This window comes from Physcomitrium patens, chromosome 2 (assembly GCF_059467195.1).
Source record: "Physcomitrium patens ecotype Gransden chromosome 2, ASM5946719v1, whole genome shotgun sequence".
In the NCBI taxonomy this organism is placed as follows: Eukaryota; Viridiplantae; Streptophyta; class Bryopsida; order Funariales; family Funariaceae; genus Physcomitrium; species Physcomitrium patens.
The window spans coordinates 18,447,189-18,466,169 of NC_143411.1; the positions used below are offsets into that span (position 1 = coordinate 18,447,189).

General features: G+C 34.3%; 2 protein-coding genes and 1 long non-coding RNA gene across 9 annotated transcripts; 2 read left to right on the forward strand and 1 right to left on the reverse strand.

The window, feature by feature from the left end:
• Positions 1–480: 480 nt before the first annotated feature.
• LOC112273682 (uncharacterized) lies at positions 481–3,978 on the reverse strand. 3 transcript variants are annotated; one of them, XM_024502736.3, is made up of 5 exons: positions 3,845–3,976; positions 2,732–3,341; positions 1,468–1,730; positions 1,012–1,117; positions 481–769 (listed from the first exon to the last, which is right to left on the reverse strand). In XM_024502736.3, the coding sequence occupies exons 2-5, from the start codon at positions 3,230–3,232 to the stop codon at positions 710–712; spliced, it is 930 nt and encodes a 309-aa protein (XP_024358504.1). In that variant the 5' UTR covers positions 3,233–3,341; positions 3,845–3,976; the 3' UTR covers positions 481–709. The 3 variants fall into 3 exon arrangements, with proteins under 3 accessions (XP_024358504.1, XP_024358509.1, XP_024358503.1); XM_024502741.3 differs by having other exon boundaries at positions 3,840–3,965; XM_024502735.3 differs by having other exon boundaries at positions 2,732–3,978.
• Positions 3,979–4,594: 616 nt separating this feature from the next.
• LOC112277398 (uncharacterized) lies at positions 4,595–9,149 on the forward strand. Of its 5 annotated transcripts, none has more exons than XM_090248223.1 (4): positions 4,595–4,874; positions 4,985–5,061; positions 6,267–6,400; positions 7,001–9,149. In XM_090248223.1, the coding sequence occupies exon 4, from the start codon at positions 7,065–7,067 to the stop codon at positions 8,907–8,909; it is 1,845 nt and encodes a 614-aa protein (XP_090104349.1). In that variant the 5' UTR covers positions 4,595–4,874; positions 4,985–5,061; positions 6,267–6,400; positions 7,001–7,064; the 3' UTR covers positions 8,910–9,149. The 5 variants fall into 5 exon arrangements, with proteins under 5 accessions (XP_090104349.1, XP_024365418.1, XP_090104348.1 ...); XM_024509650.3 differs by lacking the exon at positions 6,267–6,400 and adding an exon at positions 5,387–5,440 and having other exon boundaries at positions 4,595–4,670; XM_090248222.1 differs by having other exon boundaries at positions 4,595–4,670.
• A 140-nt stretch (positions 9,150–9,289) lies between these two features.
• On the forward strand, positions 9,290–10,121 carry LOC149989772 (uncharacterized). Its single transcript, XR_016501781.1, has 2 exons — positions 9,290–9,506; positions 9,902–10,121. It is a non-coding gene; the product is annotated as an uncharacterized LOC149989772 (long non-coding RNA).
• The last annotated feature ends 8,860 nt before the right edge of the window (positions 10,122–18,981 follow it).

Here is an 18,981-nt window from a genome sequence, read left to right on the forward strand (position 1 = left end):
TAACAGCACCGTCGTCAAACCATATTCAAGCGTGCTTGGACAGGGAATGAACGTTGCAAACGTTCTCAAAGAGTGAATGTGCGGACTAAAATTAGTTATACCGGGGCATAGTGTAATGACACTCGCTGTACCCGAATGTTCTCTCGATCAGGATTGACAGAGAATTCAGCTGTGGTCAGAAAAACAGAAAGTAGACACACCTTTCGTATCAATAGACGATCCCAAGTCAGTAAGTTCTCTAAGATGTTCTAAGTCACCTTCTATTACACACACGTGAATTGACTCCACAATGCTGCAAAAAGACAAGCATGGCCAATATTGGCATACCATTCCAATGAACAGAGTCTAGAAACTAGACATGCTCATGAAGGTCAGGATCAGAGCAGTATCCCACCACAAAACTATTGGTTCAGTAAGGCTGTTGAGAATTGCTCGTCCATACAAACAACTCGGCATCCAGTTTCCAAAGTACTACATAGACACCGAAAATTGCAAATGATGTAATCATTTTGGATTGTGATTGCAAAATCATATGCAGTATAATCATTAGGTCCAAAAGAAAAACGTTTTTTTAGGTTGGTACTGGTCATAGAGGTCTCAATTCACTGCTCATAATCACTACTTTGAGGAAACAGCTGCAGTGAAAACGTCCTCTTCTTGTCCTCCTCCACTCGTGATTAGCTTGCTCAACCCTGGCAATGCATCCATCTCACCACCTGACTGAACTGTCCCGATCATTTTGATCCACTACTCTTGCGGGCTCTTTGCTCTGCTCGATTTGCATGCACTCAGTGAAACTTCGTCAAAACTCAGCAGTTAATAACTGACCAATCATATCAAAGTATGTTCGCTAACAATACCCAACAGCTCTACATATCCATGACATAAAGTAAATGCTAAACGAACCTCTGACCCATGACTATCTGCGTTGAGAAACTGTATAAAGACAAATCCCTAAAAAAGGAGAAAATACAATACATGCTTCAAATATTACTGATATGAGATACCTACCTTCTGGTAGGTTTCATAACAAGTAGAATTGACCTCGGTCAAAACAGCGATGTACTTCTGCATAGCTTCTTCTTGAGGCATACTTCCAAGCTTCTGCCACTCATTCCTTGCAAAAAATAGAAACAACCACAATATTCTCTACATTCAAATTTGGATGCCAAAGCGCTTATGTCACAATGGCCTACTACCATCAGTTATCAATAATGTCATACTTCAGGCTATTCCGTCAAACAAAAATTTAGTGTTGACATGTTATCGAAGCAAACAATTTTGAACATATTGGCAAGTTGCAAGTGCATTTGATCCACATACTTGTCAAAACCTGCGACTGCAGTTTTTCCGACAAATTCTTAAATCCCAGATCTATGCCACTCTTGATAATCCGGTTGGTCGTTGCCCTTTAATTGCAAAAAAACTCCACTTCCAACTATGATTTTTAAAGCATAGAGGATTTACCATTTGGCACGGGCAGTCGGCTGCAAAATCGATGGCTGTGGATTAGAGCAAGGGCCTTCAGTGGCTATTTTGTAGAAGGCATACAACTGTAGCAATGCCTCGCTTGAAGACTTCACATTCGGTGAAACAACCATTGTACTTGCATAGGTGGAAGCAGCCCCAAAACGTTTCTCAAGTTCGGTGCTTTCTATGGCCTCCCAATCATCCGTTGCACTCCGAGACACCTCCAGCTCATCTTCAACATCACCATTGGCCTGTTCATTCTGCAGAAACGATGACCAAATTCAAGATTTTAGAGACGCAACTTGGCAAGATTTGCATTAGCAGCGAGGGCATCACTTGCTTTTAAAGAGATGGCGAACCTTTTTGTCCAAATCTGTGCAATCCCACATGCCATGTAGGTGTAATTCTTACTATGTGCATTTTGAAGGATTCTGCATTCTGAAATTAGTGATCTAGCAAATCTCTGTTAGAAAGATGGAACATTATGATAATGCTGAAAAATCTTAGGATCCTAAACATACTTCCATGGTGCATTTAATGCAGATTGCACCTAAAATTCGCTCCCAATGGCAGTTAAAAAAATGCCCAAATTTATACCAGGATTGCACAGCTTCGAACTTCATTAGTAACAAAAAGCTTCAAAGATAAGTTCCCAAAGCCATCATGGGTTTTTATATTTCTGTTTTATTCTTAATTTTTTTAGAAACTACAATTTCAGAAACTCCACCTCGACTCTTCAAGTAATTAATTATAGTCAACTTTTACATTCACTCTTTTTACAAGCACCTCAAAAAAAAATCTCATATCCCAAAGATTCTTAAAATTCCAATACTACATCCTAACTACTTGGTCCAATATAAAATTTAAAAAGTAGGTCTACTTAAACCACACTTCAAAGATCAACCCGCATCTGAAATTCCTGTTGCTGGTGTGCATAAATATTTAAACCAACACTTTTCACTTCTGAAGAATGTCCACTAAATGCCAGAATAAAACTTTCAAGTATGTACAAGTAAACAAGACCTGAGACCCTGTCATCAGGTAGTACTCAATAAGGTTGAACTAAGTTGACCACATTGTTTACAGACTATCCCAAGTTGTCGCGTACTAATCGCCGAGAAAAATCTCCATACCATATCCACACGAAAAATATCGAACAGACAAGATGCCTTGAGGATCAATGCACAGGAAGGAGGATTGAACTCAAATCAACCGACAAAAGACGTGAGATGGAATGGAGGAGATGATTCAAAAAACGTACCAAGGATTTCAAAGAATGCTCGCCTGATATACTGACATGCTTCGTTTCAATATTTTCATCTTCTGCACCCTCATCTTTCTCAAATTCTGCTAATTCATCCTTCGTAGCGTCTACTTTATTATCCTTAGACTCCACCTTTGAAACAGTAGGATTGATGGCACTATCAATTTCACGAGGACTACAGGCTGCTGTAGCATCGGTCTCGACTTCGGAATCAGGGGAAGACAAACTCGAAAAGTCATGAGCACTATCTTCTAGTTCGCTATCTCCATCAGCTTCTGTTTCCTCATCAGTCGCGACAAGAGGAGTATTTTGTTCATGAGCAGGTGAAAGTTCCGCAGCCTCAGAAGGCACGAGTAGCGGAACCTCATCATCTGTCTCTCGTGCTACTCGCAAATTTCCAGCACGGAAAGAGGATATCACCGAAAACAGCATCACCACCATGCACGTGAAGACAAAACCTATGATAATGGTCTGCATTTTCTCCTGCCAATCCCCCATTGCTGCAATTATCGTATCACCGACACGATGTCCACTATCAAGGAATTCCTCAGAAACTTCTCACACTCTAACTTCTCTGCTCACCAGCGCTTGCTGCAACACGATCCACCTAGACAAACACAATCACGCCCTTCATTCCTCAAACTCCACCAACAGCTCTAACATGATTCAAGACATGGCCCGTTTAGCACTTTGAACAAATCCAAATCAACTGCCTCACGCATGTCGCCTTTTTTTTTTTTCTGACCTGGCCCTCCCTAGTTTAACTCAACTTCCCAAGTCTCTCTAGACTCTACTCTCCCTATCCTGAGGCAAATCTCAATCCAATTTTCAATATACGTCTCCTTCATCATTTGTCACTCACCCACGAGTTTACCACTTAGCATTCTACAACAGTGGACCCGGAATTGGATCGATCAGATGTATCACTTAAACAGAAAATAACGAATTCTAACTTGAGCTCCAAGTTACGGGCACGTCAAAACCACGACATCTGAACGACAGTGCCCATGAAAACTTGTGAAGAGAGTCCCGCAACCTGGCCAAACTGTGGTGTAGGCTAAATTTAGTCTGAAGTAAATCGAAATTCAACCAGAAATGAAACAACCTTACGTGCTAACATCAGTAAATGTACACCTTCTGCCACTTAACTTCGTCAGTTCTTCGGATCGGTTAGAATAACTGCAAAACTCAAGAGACAAACGCCAAAATTAGTTCACTGCCATGGCGGGCCAGATCAAGTTTAAAAGACAAGAACTCCATCAAAAGGTCCTGATGGCAGTGTGAACCGGCTCAGGAGAAGGTTAATTTGACATCATTCATTGATACTGGCCGGGTAACGGATGAGGGTATCTAAGTTGAATGGTAGTCCTAAGTATGAACCATAGCAGTTCCTAGGTAGCCCAGATATCGAATGCGATTCCCGAACAAATTACGCAACAACCATTTTGACCAATTTTCTACATCTACAATCCGCACCAACTTTAAAGCTTTTGTACTGCTAAAAGGTACAATCCAACCAAACCGATACAGATAAAGCTAAACTAGATAAACCATATCAATCATTCACCAACCACCAAAGGCGAATAATAAACTTTTACTTTTTCAAAAATCCGAAACTGCTGAAAGAATCCGCCTTTGAGGAAATTTTCCGCATGCCTTGATCGGTCCAATACCCTCGTTCAACTATTGAAGATGGCCGGGGAAAATAAATAAAAATGGAAAGTCAGAAGAGAAAAGTGAAATTGAATCGGAGCCGTTACTTTTGGGGTCTAAAAAGTAGGCGAGACCAACACGGTACCTTTCTAAGGCCTTTTTCTCGCAGCGCAGCGCTTTCCTACCCAAATCCGAGCCTAGGGTTTCTTCAGCAGCTCCGCTGCTTCAATCGCGCTGGCTATGGTAGTGGGAAATGGCCTCGGCTATGGCGTCTCGTCGTAGTGTACGTCGCGCTCTCGCTTTCTGTGTCCTGAAATTTCCGAAATAACTCTAGGAAGTCGATTTTTATTTTTGGTTTTTCTAAAGTTCTTGGTTCTTCCATGATGAGTCCATTTGATGAGGGCGGAACATGGCGATTATGGATTTATCATGGGGCATGAGAAGGAAGGTGGTGGTCTTTCAGTTGGCCGTTTTGATGCCACGAAGGGTACGAATTAGGAGGATTGTTATTTGAAATCGCAGGAAGCGCTATGTTGTGACTTGCTGAAGAAGATTGCTTATGCATTTGTCGTGCGGATTGCCTTCGTTGTTGCGCAGTTTTCTTTTGCACGAGAATTCGGGGATGTGGAGGTGGAATAGGCAGCGGTGGAGGACGCCAAGTTCGTCGTTCAAAGGTACATGTTCGTCTCTACTTCCTCTCTGTTGAGATGTCGTGAAATGGACAATTACTACGAAGGAAAAAAAGAAAAAAGAAACTAAACTAAAAAAAAACTAAAAAATAAGCGAACTTCTAAAGTTTACGATGGAAATACGAAAAAATGTTGTAATCACTTGAATTTCTAGCGGCAATAAGTCGGACTTCGAAGCAAGTGCGTCCTTGTAGTGGATCAATCTCAATTTCTTACTTTTCCCCTAAAACGAACGCGTATCCCGTAAACTCACGGAAGGTTTTCTACTTCCTTCGACAAGATTTTAATCAGTGTTTTCGCGGGTCTGTAGGTCTTGACTGTTCTTGGACAAATCGTTTCAGGACTAGCTTCGGTTCAAACTTTTGTACGGCTGCAGTTTGAAGCTGATTGCAAACTTACAAGAACTTTTTTTTATTTTCTTCTCTCCCCCTCTCTCTCTTTATTCTTTTAGCTTTCTAGTTTCATCTGCTCCGTAGACGTCCGTGGCTCACGTTTCAGTGAACTTGGAATATAGACTGTGTTTCATGTCTTCGCAGAAGGAAATGTTTCTGAATAAGGGTACGTCATTTTATTCCGATGTGCGGATTTCAAGTATTTTGGAGGAAAGCTTTTCTGTATGCGTTTATGATGGGCCTCACAGTTGCAAACTTATTGTTCGTCTTGAACTGTGAAAATTCGAAATCCCGCTGAAGATGTAATAGATGCAGGCGCGAGATTCAGTTGATGTCTATCATCGCAACTTGGAGCATGCTCAGTAGAGAGTGGTAGAGAATTTTTAAAAAGTAGTCGTAAAGACGGACAAACTGCTACAAATTGTTAATGGTTAAGCCCGTGATCCGAACAGTAATCACAACGAGCGCAATGTCTCTACTTTGGAAGTATATGAGTTGTACGTTATTAATCTGTGGCAAAGAAGGTTACAGAACTGAGGAATCATTCGATGGGAGCAGGGCTTGGTGAGAAGCGTGTACGATACATAAACAGAGAACATGACGCATTTTGGAGTGTTGTGACAGTGCATGCTCTTTACTGGACATAACTTTTCGCTTTGTGAAGTTCGAGGAGCTTGAAACCTTTGGGAGCATACTGCCTGATTAGATGCCAAGGATAATACTTTACTTTGGTTTTTAGGGGAAAGAGTTTTGAATTTATACAGATTGGACTACAGTCTAGATTTTACTTGCTGGCAGATAGTCAGAGGTATTAGAAGTGTGTGCATGGGAACCATAATATCTGCATTTCAAGCATTGCTCTAGCGATCGCTGCGGAGAATAGCGGGAGCCTGCTGTAGAGAGTACTCAAAACGGCGAGGTGCAGCTATTTCGTAAGTCTGAGCTTTAGAATAATTTCGGATTCGCCCGGTATTAATGCTGGTTCAACTTTTGCTTTCAGTTGAATGTCGAGCGTCTTCGGGTTAGTCTTGAAAACTGATGTTTACAGGCTTATGTTCGGGGACAGTCGTATCTGACGTCCAGAATAGGCTCTTCGTGCACGTCATTTAAGAAATTTATAGAGTCATGCCTTCGTGCTGTAAATAGCGGCGACGAAGCGGGTCTACCTGGTTGTCTTGGATCGCAAGTAGTCATGTCTGTTTCCTTTGATGGCAAATTGTGTGGCACTAGTTTTTATCATACAAAGCTTCGGGCTCTACTGTCTGCTCTGTCTTCAAGGGTGGGAGAGTAGAAGAGAAATTTCCATCGTAGCAGTTCTAGGAAGCTTTCTTCGTCAAGATGCAGACCATGACCGCGGCTAAGATTAGTTCTGCTTCTGAACATGAAACTCTCCTGTCACAGAGTACATGAACTTCATGTCCGTTTCTCTACAGTCTTTCGAAGTCCTTTAAAATTTTACTCCTTGCTAATTCGGAACATAGCTATTGCTTTTCAGTAAAAAGTTTCTTACTTCAATTTTTTTTCCTCGGCAGGGTTCTTGAAGCAGGTGTGAGAATATTCTGCGACATAACCGCGATTGATTTCTAGTTGGACACAATGACTAACCGAGCCGAGTCTTCCAAGGCCTTACTGTATACCCTCCTGTCAAGCTTAGACAGTGACGCACAGATGCACGTGGAGTTAAAGTCTCTGAAGAACACGCTTCACTTTGGCACTTCAAGTCGCTTGGATGATGCTGACACGAAGCTGGAGCTCAAGACTGCGTTGGGAGAGGAAGACGAGATTCGGAATCTCTGTTACAGGGCCTCACCTAGTAGTCTACATTCTAAATCTGCTGACTTAAAAGCGATTTTGGAAGAACCTGGGGAGAAGACGTTGTATATAGAGATAAGAAAGTCTCCAAGTGCAGGTGGCGGGTGTGGTGCCAAAAGTTTGCATACTAATTTTTTATCTCTATCTGATGGCCACAGGAGCTGTAGTGACGTTTATGAGTCAACCAGGCTTGCTGACTATATGCTACAATCAGATCATCAATTCTTGGAGATTGAAAGTGGAGCAGGCCACAGTAATGTGGATGATATGCAGAGACCTGGCTCTGCTAACGAAGAATTGCTTGAGACTGCCCATGCCATTGTCAACATGGCTGATTTGAAATCCAACACCGTTTTGCCTCAGGAGTATCATGAAGACGGTACTCCAAGGAGGAGGCAGAAGGTCGCGGTTGAGCCCAAAGAACTTGTTGGGATTCCAAAAGAGTGTCCAAGGTGCAATTCCAAAGAAGTGAAGTTCAAGTATTTCAATAACAAAAAGTTAAACCAGCCACGGTACCAATGTCTGAGCTGCAAGGACTTTTTCACTCATGGGGGCAAGAAGTTGGCGACAGAAGCAGCATCACCATCTGCATCTGTCCAGCTGATGCTCCCGGACGGCTCTTTTAACATTTTGCCCATTCAATCACTGGATGGCAAAGGAAAAGAAAGAAAAAGGAAGGCTAAGGAACCTCCACAGTTTGCGGGCATGGAAAAGCTCTGTCGCAAGTGTGGCTCCAAAAATACCGCATTCAAGTATCTCAACAATGGCCAGCTGGACCAGCCTCGGTACAAGTGCTTGGATTGTAAGGGCATGTTTCAGTTACACAATAAGCGTGTGCGACCTTCTAGCTCTGGTGATGTCAACACTGCCGCCCTACTGTCTGATCTATCAAAAGAAACTACCTCAGTGGAAAGCGCATCTGTTCCTCTTGAGTCAGCCTTGTTGATCTGTGGCCCACGGGTTGCAAAGCAAACGGAGAGGAAAAGAAAAGCAATGGAGCCGGAGCACCTTGTCGGGGTTGTAAAGCCATGTCCATCGTGTAAAAAGACTAAAACGAGGTTCAAGTACTTCAACAACAAGAACATGAAGCAGCCTAGGTATGAATGTCTTGATTGTCATCAGTATTTCACTTACAAGACTGAGTTCAATCAAGTCAATAGTGGGGCGTTTGGTGGAGATCAAGGGTTCGTAGCATCCATCACAGCCGTTGTCAATGAGGGGAATTCAGAGGGCCCTAATGGTTCAGATCGAAACGGAAGAGACAAAGAGGTAGAAGGCAATACCAGTTTGACTGGTAGAAGTGACTCAGAAAGAATTTATGAACAAGATCTTTTGAGGCTCAATGGAGAAGGTGATGCTAATGCGATCAACTCTGGACATTTAAAGGACAGAATGAAAGATGGAGGCTCTGGCCTAGCAAGTAGCGGGTTTATTGGCACCAACATGCGTGTGAGGGATACAGGGGAGGTTATAAATGTGCGACGAGGCCTTGGTCAGGTCGAAAGAGAGGGTGGACAGGGTGGTGGAACCGCGTTGGAGGTCATCGGTTTCAGAAGAATGTTGGATCTTCCTGGAAGTCTCGAGAAACATGACAAGGTGTTTGATAGCACGGGTGTAAAACAGCAATAGGGAGGCTGGAGTTAGTGCCAATTTAGTTTATATCCCTCTTAGCTAGTTCATTCTTTGAAGGTCAATTTCGCTACCTTCTTTCATGGAATGTATCAATGATTCAGTGCAGGTGTACGAAATTGATCACACTCCTTCCGTCCATCCAGAAACTATTTCTAACCTGTGAAAAAACCTATATACCAATATGTACAGGACCGTCCACTTTGTTTATATTCAAGATATACCGAGTACTTTACTGCATATGTAAGACTTAATGGTAATGATGCAGGGTCCATTGATGACATTGGCATCAGAGTACAGCCATCATGTGCGAGTCTTTCTTCCTCGAAGTACTACGTTTCCCTGGATTGGCAGATAATGGTTTTCCTTGCCTGTGTCGTCTGCAACTGTGTTTGTATCTCGACGAAGTTGCAATTTCGTTCTATATAAAGACTCCATTCTATATTCATCACACGTCTGGTCTCTTTATTTATTTGGTCACCGTGGAGGATTCGATGAAGAATGATTTCCTTGGCTGAACCCAAGAGGATCTGGAAGGCAGCAAGTTCTGCCACTGTCACCAGCAAGTGCGCCAACGAGCCCACCCCCGATCAGGAGGTACTCTTGTCCTTGATAGATTGACATAAATTTTCGACAAATCTTGGTCGTCTCTGCACAGTTGCACCTGCAAGAATGCAGGCACTTAGTGACCTGAAGAGAATATTGGAATTCATGAAGGTCTTGCAGAATCTTTTGAGTGGCAAGTATTTGTTGAGTAATCAGCCTCAACCACTGCTGTGTACTATGACTTTAGAGAGCGTTGAGGATAGTGTAAGTTCATGTTGCACGGCAGATGTTCGGAGTGAATGTAGTGAGAAATTAAGAATCCCAGACCACTCTGACTGAGCCTATTCAGAATTAGATCCAGAGAAGGGTGGTCGGGAGCAAGGTCGAATTTTAGTTCGTGGACTTACGATAGGAACTTGATGCTTGGATTTTTATGGATTAGGCAGGTTTGGTATGCTCTTCATGCACATGCTCGGCTGAGGGATACGGCATTTCAACAAGAATCAGTGCGCTCAGGTAGTGTTGGCACCATTGCAGTAGAGAGAGAGTTTGTCATGAAAAAACACGGGGTTCTAGTTGCTATTAATTGCCCTATTTTCTTGTAAAACTTTAAGACATTCATAAAACAATTAAATACAAACCTTTCCTTAGTAAATTTCAGTACTCCTTGTATTGGTAACAAATCCCTCCATTAATCATTTTCAAATCAAAAATACAAGAGAACAAAATACTCTTTGGAGAGCCATTTATTTCTAACCTTAAGAGGGTTGCTTCCTTCAAAACTTGAAACCTCAAAGTCTAATACCAAACCCTTATTCTTAGTCCCACACTCTAAATCTTATTTTTTTTTTTTATTTTTTTTTTTGAAGTTTACATTCTTAAAACAAAAAAAGTTGGATTGATTATTGTAGAAGATTGTTGCCATCTCTCTTTAGCCACTACCAACTTATGGCTACTAGTTTTTTAGGGGAAGTTATATACCTATCTACCAAGAAGACAAATATATAGAAGGTGTTGATTCACACGTCATGCTATTATTAAAGGATATTTCTCACTTTTATCTCTAAGCAACAAGTGCCCTTGTCACCTAATATAATCTCCTAATGCAAGCATTGCAAGGCTAACTCTCTAGATATCTTTAATAAATAAATTATAATTTTTTGGAAGATATTTCTTTTTTCTTTGTGCTACTATGTATTACCATGTGATTTTAAACTCACGACCTTGTAGGTGTCAATGAAATACTTTATTATCCATCCACCTCTGCAAGCTCCAAATTGCTACTTAATATCCAAAACCTCAATTCTTTTCTCTTTAAGCTTGTTGTCTAACTTCTTTTCCTTCTTTAAATTTTTATTTCTTATAAATTATAATTTTTTTTCTACAAAAATTTGCACACCTATTTATAAACCTACTTAAAACATGTCTACCAAAATTTATATTAAATAGATGTTCTAATAATTAGTTATCTTAAATCTTATTTTTTCTTTTATAAATTTAGTTTATTCTAATAATTAAAATATTATTTCCAATTAATAGGATTCACTCTTATATATATATATATATATATATAATATTCTAAATATATTTTTATTAATCTTTATTTTAATCTAAAATTTAATTTTTTATTTATTTTTTATTTCTTCATTATTTTATTTTATATTTTTTATTCAATAAAAAAAAACAGAAACTCGAAACTTAAATATTTCATAGTTCTTATCTAGTTTTTATGTATCATATACAAATACAACACAACATCTACTTCCTCTAATCTTGCACATCCTTTGTTATGTGCCATTAGTCTTCCTTACTTTCTTTACATTCTATCAATATTGCTTTGAATTCTTTATCTTCTTGATTTTCTTCTTCTTATTATTATAAAGAGCCAATATTATTTTTTTGTTGAATATTGTATTTCTTTGTTTATAAACCTTCACTCACTTGTGTATCACTAAATTTTTTATAATAGTTCCATCTAACTCAAATAAAAAATAAGTGGCATTTTTATGGACTATGGTTACCGCGTAAGGTCTAAACCATTTCTTTGCAAATTTCTTTGATGTACTATGTTGATGGAACAAGCTACTATTATAAATTTAAATCCAGTCTCCAACTTCTATAGATTTAGATCTTAATTAGTGTGTCATGTCAAATCTTTCTTTCTTCTTCATCCAAGCTACTTTTAATCTCTTTGTTGCTACTTTCAAATCTTGTAATAGCCTCCTTAATTCTTGAATTCGAAGTTCCAATAGGCTTTTTCTATTAATTCCATCTTTTCATAAGTAAGTTCATTTAAGCAATTTTTAATCTCTTTGTTGTTACTTTCAAATCTTTTGATAGCCTCTTTAGTTGTTGAATTCAAAGTTTTAATAGGTTTTTTTTTTTTTTTTTATTAATTCCATATTTTCATGATTAAGTCTATATAAGATAAGATTCTTTAGATGGCATCATTGGTTTTTTCTCTAGCATCTATTCAATGGACATGTAATTAATCACCGTATTATAAGTAGTCATATCAATCCACAAAGAAAATAGAAGTAATTTTGGCCATTACATTGACTTACATTTACAAGCTTTTATCAATGCATTAATAATAAGAAGATGGCCTCTTTTACTTTTACTATTGATTTTTAGATTATAAGAAGAAGTCAATTTTAATTGAACTCCATATTTCCTAAAGAATTTCCTTGATTCTAATGCATCTAGTTTTTCTTGATTTTCTCTCATCTTTTCAATGCTTTTGTACTAGCTAAAGATGTCTTTTAATATAAATTGATATACTTCTTCTATAGATTTGGTCCTTAAAATCTTTCCTTCAATAAAATTTGATGTTTCTTTCTTTACTACAACCAAATATTTCATACTCCAAAGTCCAAATGGCATAGCTATCAAATCAATCACTCATTGGAAATGTATAGAAGGGAGATAGATAGGTTGAAGTCTATTCCTATATTTAATCTTCGATTGTACTTGGCAATCTATACAAAAGCCTACAAAATCTTTTATATCTTTAAATAGTTCTTTCCACCAATATATTTCCTTGATTTTGGTATAAGTGGTTCAAATTCCTTTATGCCAAGTCCAAAGTATGTCATAAAATTCTTCTAAAGCATTGTTTTTAGCCATTAGATCTCCTACCACCCACAATGAAAACTTATCATCCTTCTTTGATCTCTTCCACAAATATCTATCTTTAAAAAGATAGCCATAAGATTGATGTCAAATATCCTTTAAAATCTTATTTATAAAATCTTCTTGTCTTTTTATTGTGCTCAAATAAATCCCAATATATTTAAGCCTCCTTTCATATAAATTTTTGTAAAAGACTTGAATTCTATCTTTAGGACTTATTTCTTTTAAAACAAATGAATATCCAAATATCTTTTTATTTCCATCTTTTCCATCTTCATGAGCCATTATTTCTTTTTCATCAATATATATAGTTCTAAATAACATTTCTCCCACCAAATATCTTTACAAATGATGTGTTTCAAAATTAGACTTAATGTCCAGATGTAAGCTATCCAATTCAACATAGCAATATTTAGAAAAGAACAATTACTTACCATGTTAAGTAGAAAAAAATATTTTTTTTTAAAATCACATTAGTTCCAATTAAATAATTCTTCTTATACTTAAAGCCATAGGTGTTCCTCGAAATTCACACTTAACTTGTGGATAGGCCTTTTGTCTATGTGTTAGAATTTTGGCTCCAAATTTTTTAATAAACGTCATCCTTTCTTGATCATTTTGTCCAATAGTCCATCCAATTGTTATTGGAATAATATCCACCATCACTACTATTGGCCGTTCACATTGATAATCTACTTGTCTAAAGACAGAAGGTGAAGTTAAAATATTCTTCAAATTTTCTATAACTTCTTCATGTTTCTCTTTTCAAATAATTTTTTTTTATCATTTTTTAATAATTAATATAGTGGTTTTGAAATGTAGACAAAATAAGGCATCCAAACATAATAGAACACATATGCACCTAAAAATCTTCTAACTTTAGTAACACTATTGCATGCTTTAATTTTAGATGTAGCATTAACCTTATCTAGATTTGGTTTCATATTATATTTTTTACACATATGTGATACCATTGTCTTGTCATATTTGCAAACAATATATAAAAACTAAATAAGAACTATGAAATATATTATTTTTAGGTTTATATTTTTTTTATTAAATAAAATATTTTAAAAAATGATTAGTAATTAAAATTAATTAACTAATTAATTAATTATTATAAAGATTAATAAAGATATATTTAGAATATTATCCTATTAGTAAGAAGTATTGTAGTTTTCAAAAATAAAAAACTAAGTTTGTACAAAAAATAGGTTCTAAGATAATTAATTATTAAAGTATCTATTTAATGTAAAATCTGGAATATGTATTTTTAATAGGTTTATAAATAGGCATATAAATTTTCATAAAAAAATCATAGTTTGTGAAAAATAGAGATTTAAAGAAGGAGAAGAGGTTGGGCAACAAGCTTATAAGAGAAAGAATTGAGGCTTTAGACATCAAGTGGCGACTTAGGGCTTATAAAGGTGGATGGATGATAAGGTGCTTAAATGGCACCTATAAGGTCCCAGATTTGAAATTCCATGGTGGCACATGAGAGAAAAGAAAGAAGAATATTTTTCAAAAATCTTCAATTAATTTATTGAAGATAACTAGAGAATTGGCTCTATAATTCTTGCATTAAAAGATTATGTTAGATGACAAGGATACTTGTTATCTATAGATAGGAGCAAAGAATCTCCCTTAATAATGGCATGATGTGTAATGTCCACACCTTTTATATATTTGTCTTTTTAATAAATTGGTATATAGCTTTTCTTAAAAAGAAAGAAACTACAAGTTGGTAGTGGCTTAAAAAGAGATTGCATCAATCCTTAAGAAACTTCAATTTAACTTTTATTTTTTAAAAAATATAAAAAATTAAATAAAAAATAAAATGTAATTAGGATTTAAGATTTAAGATTTGGAGTAGGATTTAGGAGTTTGAAAAAGTGGCAATCTTCTTAGAAGGAAGATATAAGGACTTTCCAAGAAGGTTTAGCTCTTTCATGTTTTGTTTTATAAATATTTAATAAAAGAAAAAATTGTTGATATGAGGATAAGTGAGTTACTAAAGAATCTTATTTATGGAGTGTTGTGCATGTTTAAAAGTTACATAATAATAGAGCAATCAATAGTAGTAAAAAATCTAGTATTTTTTTTAAGCAATTTCTTTCTCCATAATATCATTAGAATTTTTTCAGCTCCAAAATTTGATTCTTTTAAAAATAATGTTAATTTTATTGATTGAAGCTTCTCTAATATTTAAGCTGTATTTTCAATATGTTTCTTAATAAATATCTTATAATCATTTGCATCAATGGTTTTATCTCTTTCTTCATACTTACAATCATTTATTGATATATCATCTAAAAATACAATGATCGTCTTTAATATAAATTCTTTTATTATTTGATTTATTATATTTTATATATGAGCCACCAAATTGGTTGCACTTTAAGATGAAGTACATATCTTCATCAAATCCAAAAGTATTTTTATGGTTTTAAGTTTCTTACTTACTTCTATCAATTAAAATTGATTATATCTTCAATATGAATCTCCAATAGAATAGATAGCATGCCAAAACAATTATTCCACTATTTCATTTACAACCTATCTAGATTTTGTATTTAAAATTATTATGTTATTTTTTATTTGCATATCTTGAATAAATTTCAATGCTCTTCCTTTCTTATACAAAGTGAATTATTTTTTAAAAAATAAGGAGCAATTGAAGGTTCTAAAATTTTCATCTTATCTTTTTTTCAAAAATTCTATTAATTTAAGAAGTAGAGCTAGTAATATTAGAATAGGCTTCAAATTCCTTAGAATATGTGGCACAATAAAAATCTTTAGTGATACAATAACACTAGAATCTACACAATTTATCTCATTAAGGGTCAAGAAAAATACCTTATCATGTCTAATAAGCATTTCTTAAAACATCTTTTTTTCTAATATTATTAAAAATTCAATCCCTCCAATCTTTAATTTAGCCAATGACTTCTCAATAAATAAATATTGAATCCTTTGTTTCTCTCTTAATCCTAGGTCTTTAAATGCTTACTTGATATGCTTCATGATATTGGATGGTGATTTAATAGTTGTCGGATTAATCTTTTTAGTCATTGTCTTCTACTTTGTTTGAACCATACCTTCATACTTTAGTCTATAGTTAGCCCTTTCTTCTACACTTTCTATTACAGTTTTTAATTCTTTATAAGATTTTCTTGAATTCAAATTTACCTATACTTTCTCTTCTTTATTTTTCACTATGTTTTCCAAAACCACCATCAAATCATCTTTTAAACCTATTATTATTTTATCTATAGCCTCTTTGCTTGAAATCAAACTCATATTTTAAATTTTTTTTTCTTATTTATTCATCCTTCTTCTATCTAGTAAATTCAAATCTTTAATATTTTTTAAACTTATCAATCTACTATCATTGAAATCTAAAAATATAATATTTAAAATATTTATATTAAAATTGATATAATTTTCATTTGTATCCTTGTGTCTTTTTTTTACAAGGGTGCTCTTTAGAAATCCAAAAATCTATCTTTGAATTCTAAAAGTACTTCCTTTTATTGATTTCAATATTTCTCATTAATAGGCTTAACCATAAAGAATCATATTGCCTTCTTTCTATAAAAACTATAAATCCTAATATTATAGAAACCATCATCTAAAATTCTAATTTCCATTCTTACAAGAGTGATATAAAGTTGACCAATAATTATGAAATATATAGCTGAATTTTGCATAAAAAAGTTTTGTTCTACCTCCACATCTCCAATCTTTGTTTTTATTGTCAAGCAAGCCCTATAAAGATCTCTTTATTGATTATTTTTTATTCTAATTATCCAATTGTGATTCATATCAATTAACCACTTATCTTTTTTATATATTTTTCTTGATATGATGTTAATTTTTGGCATGTCATCAACCAAAGCCAATACTAGATCATTTAAATCACTACATTTCTTTTGTATCTCTATAATTACTCTAACCCAATAAGAAATTGAATAGCTCACTCCATCTTTTTTATAATCATCACACTTTATAAAATTTGTAAGTGAAGCTTCTTATATTTTTATAACTATATTATTATTGATCAAAGTCTTACCTTTTAAGTTTGTTTTTATTTTTATTTTTATTTTATTTTTTATTCTTAATATTGCAAATTAAACAAATACATGTTCTATCTCTGCTTTTTCATCTTAAGTCACCCAAGTGTCTAATACCTCAATCATAATAGTCTTGGCTCTCATTTACATCCTTTTTTTTTTGTTTATTACATCAATGATCAATTCATAGAAATGTCTTTTTGCTATACTAAAATCTTCTCTCAAGGTAAATTCAATTTTGTCATTCAAAAATTTTTCTTCCAAAATACTCTTCATATTAATAGATGTTTCAATATCATATTAAAGTTTATATGAAAGATTTTTTATTTTTGATATTCATTGATGCATCTTTCTTTCTTTCTTTATTTTTTCTCTAATGTTCTTTTTTTGTTGGAAAATTCAATAGAGTTTTTTTATTGAATAGCTCTATCTCTTCTTTCTTCAACTGCAATGCTTTACAAACTAGTAATTTTTTGATCTTCACCTAAAAAAGTTCTAATACTCATAGCACCAACCAGATCTTCTTATCTAATCATTCTTCTAATAATATCAGTTCTTCTTTTCATAGCACTGGTTGTTGGTAAATCCACAATCTTTACTTTTCTTTATTCCATCTTAATGGCATAAGATTTTTCTCTTCCTTTGGATATAATATTACTTTTATTGATTTGTTCTTCCACTAATTTTTTTATACCTCATTTCCTAAAATTGGTCAAAGCATGAAATTTTTATTTTTACTTTCTTGAAATAAATAATATCTTCTCTAATTGTTACTTTATAGTTATCACATTCATTGTGCATGTTGCTTGAACTATCACATCTTATATATCTTTCTATATATTTTTTAAATCCTTTTAAAATATTTGATGTACTAGGTTTTTGAAATCTTTTTAATTTTGTCATTTTTATCTTTAAATCTCTCATACTTTTGATTAATTCTTCTAATTCTTCATGATGTGTAACCTTAATCATCTTTTGAGTTGATGAAGAAGTTTGAGCAGCAAACACTAGATCTAATTGTATCAAATAATCTTCAGTCTTGAGCTTTTGTTGTTTAGTTAAAAATCCAACTGATTCTTTAAACTTCTTCTAATTATTGATAAAGCTATTTTCAAATGTCTTATCTATTAAATGAAAGAATAATTTTTTGCTTGCAAAAATAACTTAATTTTCCTTATGTCAAATAATTTCCTTTCACACTTTGATTATTAGCCAAAAAATTCCTCAAAATCTTTGATTAATTTGCTCAAATTCATTTGATATCCAAGCTTTTGTTCAATCTATTCTAAAAATAATCTCTTGATTATTATTTTTGAATCTTCTTCAAAAAATTCACATTTGAGATATTTCATAAATTTTCTTCAAGAAATGGAGTTTTTATGCAATTATTTTATCATATTTTCTATTTCAAGAATAATAAGAGGATCAAAAGCAGAGTTTATTTTTACCTCTAGGACTTAATATACGTCCATCTTCCATATATAGATCCTAAGGAATTAGGTGATATTTCTCTCTTTAAATCTTTTAATCTTATCAACTACAATTTGCAAGGCTTTTGTGGTACCTTTGTCACTTTCTTGAACTTGTTGTCATTGTTCCATGAATTTCATAAATGCTCAAAACAAGTTATTTGAAGCAACTCTTCTTAATATTCCAAATCTTAAATCAACATCTTTTATTGTTTCTACTAGAACAATAAGTGCTTCAAGGCTCTTTCAATTGAAGCATCAATATATTGTGGAAAGAGAATTTACTTTAAGAAAATATGAGGATTTTTATTGCTATTAATTATCCTATTTTCTTATGAAACTTTAGAATATTCAAAAAATTCAATAAAATACAAATCTTTGGTAAATTTCTTTGCTTCTCATATTGTCAATAAATTCCTTCATTAAATGTTTACAAAAAAAAATTATAAGAAAATAATTTTTTTTTCACAAAGCTTTTATATTTTTCTCTCTAAGATGATTTCTATCCTTTCAAAATCCTAAATTCTACTCTGTATCTAAATCCTAAATCCTAAATCCTACTCTATATCTAAATCCTAAATCCTAAATTCTAATTCCAAATTCTAAAACTTTAATCTTACTTCCAAACTTAAAATCCTAAATTTTTATTTTATTTGAAGTTTGTATATTTAAAAGAAAAAAATGATTGAAAATTCTAGAGGATTGATGCTATTTCTTTTTAGCCACCCCCAACTTGTAGATTTTTTTTTTCTTTTTTTTTTTTTTCTTTTTTTTTTTTTTTTTTTCAGAAGAAGCTATATACCAATCTATCAAGAAGAAAAATATATAAAAAATATAGGTATCATACATAAT